The sequence below is a fragment of the Lolium rigidum genome, chromosome 4 (assembly GCF_022539505.1).
Source record: "Lolium rigidum isolate FL_2022 chromosome 4, APGP_CSIRO_Lrig_0.1, whole genome shotgun sequence".
In the NCBI taxonomy this organism is placed as follows: Eukaryota; Viridiplantae; Streptophyta; class Magnoliopsida; order Poales; family Poaceae; genus Lolium; species Lolium rigidum.
In genome coordinates, this window is record NC_061511.1 from 154,270,942 (window position 1) to 154,280,918 (window position 9,977).

The 9,977-nt window shown below is 48.3% G+C and overlaps 1 protein-coding gene across 1 annotated transcript; it reads left to right on the forward strand.

Moving 5' to 3' along the window:
* The first annotated feature begins 1,624 nt into the window (after nucleotides 1-1,624).
* LOC124647658 (phospholipase A1-II 7-like) lies at nucleotides 1,625-4,345 on the forward strand. The gene is made up of 2 exons (XM_047187565.1): nucleotides 1,625-2,287; nucleotides 3,673-4,345. The coding sequence occupies exons 1-2, from the start codon at nucleotides 1,625-1,627 to the stop codon at nucleotides 4,279-4,281; spliced, it is 1,272 nt and encodes a 423-aa protein (XP_047043521.1). The 3' UTR covers nucleotides 4,282-4,345.
* Nucleotides 4,346-9,977: the final 5,632 nt, after the last annotated feature.

Sequence of the window (9,977 nt, forward strand, 5' to 3'; positions counted from 1 at the left end):
GGTCTCTGTATGGACTGAAGCAGGCGCCCCGCGCCTGGTACCAGCGCATCGCCGGCTTCCTGCATCAGCTGGGTTTCCGCTCCACGCGCTCCGATGCGTTATTGTTTGTCTACCGGACCGGCAACGACATGGCATACCTGCTGCTGTACGTCGACGACATCATCCTGACGGCCTCCACCGTTGGTCTTCTTCGACAGCTCACCGACCGCCTTCGCGCTGAGTTCGCGTTGAAGGATCTTGGCCCGCTCCACTACTTCCTCGGCATCGAGGTTGTCCGACGTGCGGACGGGTTCTTCCTCCATCAGCGGAAGTATGCCCACGAGCTTCTCGAGCGTGCGGGGATGCTTAACTGCAACCCTGCGCCTACTCCTCGTCGACACGAAGGCCAAGCTCTCCGCCGGTGATGGGTCGCCGGCGTCGATGCGCCGTTCTATCGCTCCATCGTCGGTGCTCTTCGGTACTTGACGGCGACGCGACCGGAGCTCCGGTGCGCCGTGCGGCAGGTGTGCTTGCACATGCATGCTCCTCGGGATGCTCATTGGGCCGCGGTGAAGCGGATTCTCCGCTACGTCTGTGGTACCATGGGCTACGGCTTGACGTTGCATGCTTCGCCCTCGACGTCGACTGACCTTGTCGCCTACTCCGACGCGGACTGGGCGGGTTGCCCGGATACGCGCCGCTCCACCAGCGGCTACTGCGTCTACCTCGGCTCGTCGCTTGTCTCTTGGTCCTCCAAGAGGCAGCCCACCGTGTCTCGCTCCAGTGCTAAGGCCGAGTACCGCGCCGTGGCTAACGCTGTGGCTGAGTGCACATGGCTTCGCCAGCTTCTGTCCGAGCTCTCTTGTCCCGTTGACAAGGCTACGGTGGTTTTGCTGTGACAACGTATCGGCTGTCTACCTCTCCGCCAACCCTGTTCATCATCGGCGCACCAAGCACATCGAGTTGGACATCCACTTCGTTCGTGAGCAAGTTGCCCTCGGTCGCGTTCGAGTTCTTCACGTACCGACGTCTCCAGCAATTTGCCGACATCATGACGAAGGGATTGCCATCCACGACTTTTCCTGAGTTTCGCTCCAGTCTGTGTATCGGTGCCGACCCTTCGACTGCGGGGGTGTTGAGTAACATATTGTATAGACATAGGTCCCCGTGTTTTCTCAGGGTTGTACCTGTAATTGTACATGTGTCCGCCTATATATATATGAGCAGCCGTCCCTATTGGTGCTGTGCAATCTCCAATAACCCTTCTACACGGAGGAAGTATAAAAATCATGAAATGGTGACAACGTGCGAGATTTTGACAACCGGGTTCTGAAAATCCGTTCTACTACTAGGGTAGTGTAGTCTAAGGGCATCGATCGGTCAGACAAGACCACACAATAGACCACACCGATACGCCTCTCTAGCCGTAACTCGTGTGCCGACAGCCCAGGCACAAGCCCACAACACGAGTAGTCCGGTACCATGTGCCAATACCCGATAGACGATGAGCAACGGTATAAATATCAGTGCGCAAGATAACCAAAACCAATCATAGGCTCATAATTCGGCTCGCCGCCCGCCACCCACCACCACACAACAAGAACGAACTCCCATCGTGCGCGCCGGTCCGGCGCCGATGCCAACGATGTCGTCGCCGAGTCCGACGCTGGGGGGCATCGCCGGCCGGTGGCGCGAGCTCCAGGGCTCGGGGTCGTGGGAGGGGCTGCTGGACCCGCTGGACCCGGACCTGCGCGCCTCTATCCTCGCCTACGGCGAGCTCACCGAGGCCACCTACGACGGCTTCAACTCCCAGCGCCGCTCGCCGCACGCAGGCTCCTGCATCTACGGCCACGCCGACCTGCTCGCCCGCGCCGGCGTCTCCCGCCCGGGCCTCTACGCCGTCACCAAGTTCTTCTACGCCACCTGCGGCCTCCTGCTGCCCAAGATCACCATGCCGCCGCCGCTCTTGTCCTCGACGTCCGTGCCGGACGCCTTCTTCGTTCTGCCGCTGCCGGCGCTTCTGGAGGAGCCGTGGAGCCGGGAGTCCAACTGGATGGGCTACGTGGCCGTGGCCACGGACGAGGGCGTGGCTGCGCTCGGCCGGCGCGACATCCTCGTTGCCTGGCGCGGCACCGTCGAGAGCCTGGAGTGGGTGAATGATCTGGACTTCACGCCGACGTCCGCCGCGCCGGTGTTGGGCCCTGCGGCGGAGGACAACGGGGGCGCCGTAGTGCACCACGGCTTCCTGTCGGTGTACATGACCAGCGACGAGGACTCCAAGTACAACCAGGCAAGCGCCAGAGATCAGGTGAACGTTACTGCCTTCACTTGCTGAAACGTACGCTTGATTGCCGGAAGGTGCGAGCATTTTGAGAAATGGACTTAATGCATGCGCCCTCTTTTTGCATGCACATGCTGCAAAGGAATCTTTTCCCTCTCTATGCACCGGTACACCTAATTAAATTTAAATCCTAGATTTAAACTGCTTGAACTGCGGTCACACATAGGTTCAAGTTGTGGAAACAGCCTCTTGCAAAAATTGCAATTAAAGGCTGTGTACAGTGACCCAATGTATTTCGACCCCTCCTCGGACCCCACGCAAAGCGGAAGCTTCATGCACCGAGCTGCCCTAATAATTACCAAATTATAAACCGGTTTGAACCTGTGTGTTTTGACGATATCTTCCAAACAAGCTCAAATAGGGTTTTTCAACAAAGTACAAAATCTAAATTTTGAAACACAATGAAACATCATGATGGATTTTGAAACGTGATAAGAAACTGCTTCAAGAAAAAAAATTCACCAAGTGTCATAAAGGTTTTCTAAGTTTCAACAAGTTTCACAAGTCAATTTTTAAATATTATCAAAATTTATTTAGTATTGGACTTGTTTGAAGGTCTCTTCATTAGAAATCCAAATATCCAAATGGTTCACAAATTAGAGTTTTGGCTCAAAGGCTACACAAGATTGAAATTTTAAATTCATATCACAAAGTATGGGAGGAGGGAGATGTGCATGCACAATATTCCCTAAAACATGGAGATGCGATAATGTAGAGAGAAATGACTTTGTCCCATGCACGGGAGGTCGGTTATTTTTGCATACCAATATGTTCCAAAATCATGATACTTGATGAAACTGAATGAAATTTTTGGCACAAATCACAAATCATGGTGAATCCAATGGACAAAACTTGTGTGCACTGTAGTTTTGCTGCTCTCGGGGCCTTTTCCACGTTTAAAGTGTTTTAGCATTCTTGTTTTTTTTCCTTGAGAAACTAATGTGCTTCTTTTACGGGGAAAACAAATATTTATGAGGGTCAGATAAATAGGTAGGCAGCTACTTTAACACTGGAAAAGTTGAAAGCTATGTTAGCTACACGGAAGAGATGTTTTTTTTGTTGTTGTTGCTGTTGTTGTTTAAGTGTAAGCAAATTTAGAAGTGACCGATAGTGGTGTGATGCAATCGGAGCCGGTCCCCACCTTCTACAAGTTCCGGCAGCGTGCCGTTGGTTCCTTCGACAATTCCATCTCCCAACGTCAAACTTTGTTGGGTCGATCGACACATGAAAGCTGTGTGTGCTGTTGCATCTTTCGATTCAATTCAGCTATCTAATCCGTTAGGACAACTAACGAATACGCCAACAATACTTGAATTGTGGACTAAGCGTGCACGCATGACACATGCATGCAGGTCATCGAGGAGATCCGGAGGCTAATGGAGGTGCACAAGGACGAGGCGACGAGCATCACCGTCACCGGCCACAGCCTCGGCGGCTCCCTCGCCACCCTCAACGCCGTTGATATGGTCGCCCACGGCGTCAATGTCCCGCCCCCGTCGACCTCCAACCAACCGCCGTGCCCGGTGACGGCAATCCTGTTCGCGAGCCCGCACGTCGGCGACGACAAATTCCGATCTGCCTTTGCGTCATTTCCGGACCTCCGCGCCCTCCATGTGAGGAACTACGGAGACGTGGTGCCGCTGTACCCGCCGATCGGGTACGTGGACTCGGCAACGGCGGTGCTGCCTATCGACACGGGCCGGTCTCCGTACCTGAAGCAGCCGGGCACCGTGCAGACGCGCCACAACCTCGAGTGCTACCTACACGGCATCGCCGGACACCAGTGCTCCGCTGGCGGGTTCCAGCTGGTGGTAGACCGCGACGTGGCGCTGGTGAACAAGGGCGCCGATGCATTGAAGGATGAGTACCCGGTGCCGCCCAACTGGCATGTGGTTAACAACAAGTGCATGGTCAAGGGGCCGGACGGCCACTGGAAGCTCAGGGACTTCGAGGAAACCTAATGGAGACTACGTCCATAAATATGTATTTTCCCTTTCACGTTTTTCATATGGTGGTTTGTGTATATTTCTGTTTGGTTCCACGTCACGGGTCCATTTCTTATTTAATAAGTGCATCAAAGAGGAAAATGCATATTAAGGTTATAGGGAAAGCACACTATCCAAAACAAAACATCCATAGTACCATGCAAAAGAAAGCCAAAATATCAAACCGCAAAATCTGCCTAGATCTTGAATTATAATTTTAGGTCGAATTCAGGTATCCTATAGAAATTTTGTATCCAAATCTCATAAATGTAAAGTTCTGTGCAGATTTCCGCCGTAAAAGTAAGCACAAAACTGAAATATTGAGAAAAGATAAGTACTAATATTACTTCCCAACATGTAGGTTCCCTATGCAGGTGTACTACATGTAACACCACAGGTTTCTAGGACACGCGAGGGTAGATCTAGGATTTGTGCATTCATCTTAAAAAGTGGGGGATTTTTTTTGCTTCGATTGAAAACTCAGATTGATCGAGATCACGACATGGTTCTGGCAAGTTAGAGTTTTGTGATCAATACTAAGTTTGGATTCGAGATAACCTTTGTTGATATTAGCAGAAAAGTGAAAACATGAAAAAAATGACATCTAGGATTTTTTGAATTAAAAAACTAGAATTTGAATCTTACATTCAAATTTGAATTCAAATTACCCTATAACTCAAATATTAAAAGTAAAGAACTAGTACAATAGAGCAAACACACACTTTAGTGTTATTTGAGACATTACATTGTCTTTACACATAATTTGAATAAAAAGAAGATTGTAAATTTCAAGCTTTACAATTTGAATACAATGAACAGTAATCCTATACTAAACCTAGACTAAAGAGTCTTCTCTAGTCTTCAAACCTGCACACAAACACAACTAAAAAATGGCTACTTAGCACTAGCAGGTGAAGCATCTAGGAGGAGCAGGCTATGCACATGCAAGAAGCATGTATATTAGAGCCAGAAGACCAACGCTTCTCTACAAACAACAGGTTAATACTCAAGATAGATCATGGCATTTATGATGAACAAATGGATCATGCACCGGGAACTAGAGCCATAACACCCCTCCAACCTATATGGTGATTGGAAAGGGGATATTTTTAACATCATTGGACTAAGGAAATCAAAATCTAAGCTATACCAGTAAGATCATCCATTGCAAATGATTAGATAAGATTTATTAGTTCTTCCATTATCTATCAAAATAGGAAATCGAAATAGATATGCGAAGTGGTGCCCTTGCTTCTGGATTCAAATCCATAGGGATAGGCAGGAGGGGAGCGAAAAGATAGATACGTTAATGTTTCCACCTACTCTCGAGTATAGCACAGGGCTGAGTTAAGTATAGGGATGACGTAAGATCCTGATGGGAGGCTCTGAAGATCCGACATCAGGTGAAGTAGATCCGACTGTGGTGGATCCAAAAATGGATGCTCAAAAGTTCCCGAACCCAGATCCAGTCCTAGAGAGTCGAGAGGAAGAGGATGATCCACCTTTTAGGACCCTTGCTCCATCGCTCCCGCTTTCGCAGCGGTACACGGAACTAAGGTGTGGAACCTCTATCAACCATTTTCCCTATGGCATGCCTGATGTGGAGAAATATGGAAAAATCCTTGCAACTCCCATCACTTATGAGCGAGTGCAGGAAGTCTCCGAACTCGATGAACTCCGGCAGAATCTCATGACGGAAGCAGCCTACATTGCAAACACCATCAAGGACTTAATCTAGAAAGGAGACGATAGTTAAGCTACTTTGAAGAGAGTCAAGAAACTCGAAAGAGGGTACATGGAGATGATGTCTGCGAAGAGGAAAGAGCTGGTCAACAAACCTAAAGTGACCCGTAACATTAACTTCACTACGTCGCCAGATGTTGCAGTCCCAACCACATACCCACCCGGGGCTCGTCCTAGGGCTCCTCCTGCGGTTCAGGCGTGCAATGTGTCGTACATTGATAGTTATGGCCGTAGATTCATGGCTACACCATCCAAAAACCTCGCAGTGGCAACACGGATCCTGGCAACATATTGAACTCCTCAAGGCATTGACATGCCAAGAGCCTCATGCAAAAGGCCATGGAGCAACAAGCCCGAGCTAGGTCCTCCTAGAAACTGGCCATGGACCCCAAAGCTCGCGAGTCCAGCGCTAGGAAAGAAAAATCCACTGCCCCTCAAGACCGAGACAATGAATCTCACACGGGTTCAAGTGAACACAGAAGAATGGAAGTGTGCCATTGGGGAAATGCCATCCCTATCTCCTCCGACAATGAGAAATACCAAGGGAAGCGACCCTAATCCCGTCTCTGAGGACATCGTGATAATCGTTGAGATGAAGCTCCGCCCAGATACATAGGCTGCATTGGTCACCCAGGCAGAATCAACATCCATTACAATGTGGAGCCGCGCCGTGACAAAAACGAGGGACGGAATGATCAAGGCGGAAGAAGGTACAATAAAACAATCATCACGAGCATAGCGTAAGACAGAATCCACCAGATGATATGTACCATGCGAGTGGAAGCAAATATGAGTATCCTGGTCGCTCTGAGGAAGGATATAGGAAAAACCATTCACCTCCACCTCAGCTGCCATCGTCACTGTCAAGCAAAGGAGGATGGTAGAGGCCATTCTCCGCCTAGATACAATCAATCGCACCACGTGCCCCTCCCTCACGGCGACAAGATGAAAACGAGCCATACGATGCTCCCCATGGCATAAAACTATACAAGCTGCGCTTCAACGGTTCTATGTCGGACCACCTTACTTTGGACCGGCTATTCGAGAAGAAGTTCCAAAGGGTCTTAAACTACCCAGAATCCTCAAGCAAGATAACAGAATCGAGAAACCGCTAACCTGGTTGCAAGATTTCTTCAGCTCCACTGAGTTTGCTGGAGGAGGCCCAAATTATGTTGTCAGATACCTCCCGCTATACTTCATTGGTCTAGCACGACAATGGCTCCAAGACTTGCCGGAAAAATCCATCCACAACTACATGCATACCGCCTTCACCGCAAACTTTGAAGGAACCTACAAAAGGCCACACACGGCCGGAGACCCAGTAGCAAAAGGACGAATCATCCACGAAATTTTTGTCCAGATGTCTGAAGATGAAAAACTCCGTCGGAAAGATCAAGGATGACACCGCAATTCTCTATTTCCTCGGAGGACTTGATAGCGGAACACTTCTCCGTCATACGCAGATCCGCGAGCACGATGCCGGAACCCTTACTCTTAACGGGATGATCCAAACCAGCAGTAACTACAGAACAACCGATGACAATGCACATACTCCATTGTTATCCAACGCAAACCTAAAGTAGCCTAAAAAGAACAACAACAAGCACAAGTCTCCGCCTGAAGAGAAGCAAGGCTCCGACATGGTCACCATGAATTTTGATGGTCGAGGGCAAGGCGGACAACGCGGAAACGGACGTGGTGCTGGAGGCATTCGGGGGCAGCAGCGCAGTGACACGGTCACGGCAGCAACACCTTGCATTTCGACTACATTTGAAGAATACATGGATACACCTTGTTTAGATCATTTCGATGCCAATGACAACATACCAACCGTAACTGCAAGTTTGTCAATGATCTCAAGGCAGGTCCAGAAGCCAGATACAAGCGTGTCAGAAAGAACAAACCACGTGGCAAAGGTGAAAAATAAAAAGAAGAGGCCAAAGAAACCAAGGATTTCAGTGACATGGATGAACATGACACCCCGCCGGATCCAAAACCCGACGCTGGGGCTATATCCAAGAACCCTTTTGGCAAAAAGAGTTTGAGTGTTTTCCAGACTTTCCTTGGAACCTCAACAACAAAAGCAAAGAGTACCGCTCTGCACGCTCTCAACACTACCATTCCCAAAGTTCCGCAATATGTTCGTTGGTCAGAGAAACCAATAACTTAGGACCGATATGACCATCCTCAATTGATTCAAATTGGTTGCTATGTCACGGTCATCCGTTGGTCGACAGATACGAGTTCACCAAGTGCCTTATGGATGGCGTAAGTAGCCTGAACATCATGTACATCGAGACTCTGGATAAGATGAATTTGTCAGAAACCCAGTTGAAACACAACAAAGCCGTGTTTCACGTGTGGTTCCGGGTTGCAAGGCAAATTCACTAGGCAACATCACACTTCCTATGACCTTCCACATATAAAAAACTGCCGCGAAGAGCGAATCACATTTGAAGTAGTACCCTTCAAGAGCTCGTACCATGTAATGTTTGGCAGACTCACCTACCACAAGTTTCATGCAAGACCGTGTTACATCTTCAACAAGTTAAAGATGCCAGGACCCAATGGTATCATCATCATCAGTGGCAGCTTCAAGAAAGCTCATCATTGCGAAGAAGGAGGAACCGCCTTCACGGGAGAAGAGCTGAAGGAGATAAGGAGCACGCTGGATCTGACTGACATGACTCCGATTAAGGAGCAGGTTTCCGCCTCCGTCCCCGCCTCCAAAGCTATAGATGCTACCAAGAAAGTGGACCTTGTAGATGGCGATGCTTCCAATATCGATATCATTGGAGCTCACCTTGATCTTAAATAGTAAAGCGCACATCATAAATTGTAGATATACTTCCATATTGTAGATGCTTATTTTTATTTATATAGTTAGTCAAACTTCGAAAGGAATAAATTTGACGAAAAAGTCTATGCATCATAATTTAGGAAGGAGGGAGTATGTTGTCAAAAGAAAAGAAAAATCTAACAAATAATCAATGTAAATTTTGATTCATGATTCATGCCTCACACACCTCGTATTAGATGTTGACGACGAGGGGAGCAGAGATTGAAAATGATGGACTATATACTTGAATTTTATGATGATAGGTAAGTTTGGAAGTTTCAAAAAGATAACTCCAAAGGAAAACAACACCTATGTGTGTCCCTTGTCGCTAGATCAACGTCATCCTAACCTCCAGACGCCGTCCTAGATGCTCTCTGTGCGGGCTCGTCGACGAACCGATGTGGCGGTTGGAGAAGGAGAAAAAAAGGAGGGGCTGGACTAGCTAGGGTTGGTTGTCGTCGTCTGAGTCACCCTAGAGCAGAGCGACGTTGGGGTCAAGAGAAACCTTGGAGTCCCCGTGATTCCATACTTTATTATGCATTTTAACTGATAAATATTTTATTTTGTATAGTTATTCAATAAAGTTTTGGATTTGCCAGAAAGAGTATGTACTGTCTCTTTATTAGATTCTGAGGGAGACTTCTCCCCGGTTCCATTTCATATGATAAAATGAAACCAAAGTTCAACACAACACAACAACCAAAAGCACCACATTCAACTTTTAAACCTAAGTTCAAGAACTACCACCACCACGACACATAAAACGATATATCAGGAGAGTCTAGCACTATTACAAAACCATTCTCCAGAGCTGCACTTTTCCTACATCACCACATGAACCGAAGCATCTTCCTCTGGATGATCCTTCAGAAACTCCAGCGAAGCTCGCCCTCCATGAGAAGTCTTGGATGCAGAGAAAATCCAGTCAAAGGAAGAGCACTTCAGGGTGGCTCCAGCTCCCGTGGTTTTTTTAATCTTGTTTGACAGAAGTTTCATGAAGAGGTCCACTTCCTCCCACACCTGATCCTTGAAAGGAACCTTTTGATGGCGTGTATTTCACACGTTCGTTGGGCAACCCCAAGAGGAAGGT

Coding starts and splice junctions, on each gene's coding strand:
- LOC124647658 (XM_047187565.1), top strand. CDS start 1,625: ATGTCGTCGCCGAGTCCGACGCTGGGGGGCATCGCCGGCCGGTGGCGC. Junction 2,288..3,672: donor AGGCAAGCGCCAGAGATCAG/GTGAACGTTACT, acceptor ACATGCATGCAG/GTCATCGAGGAGATCCGGAG.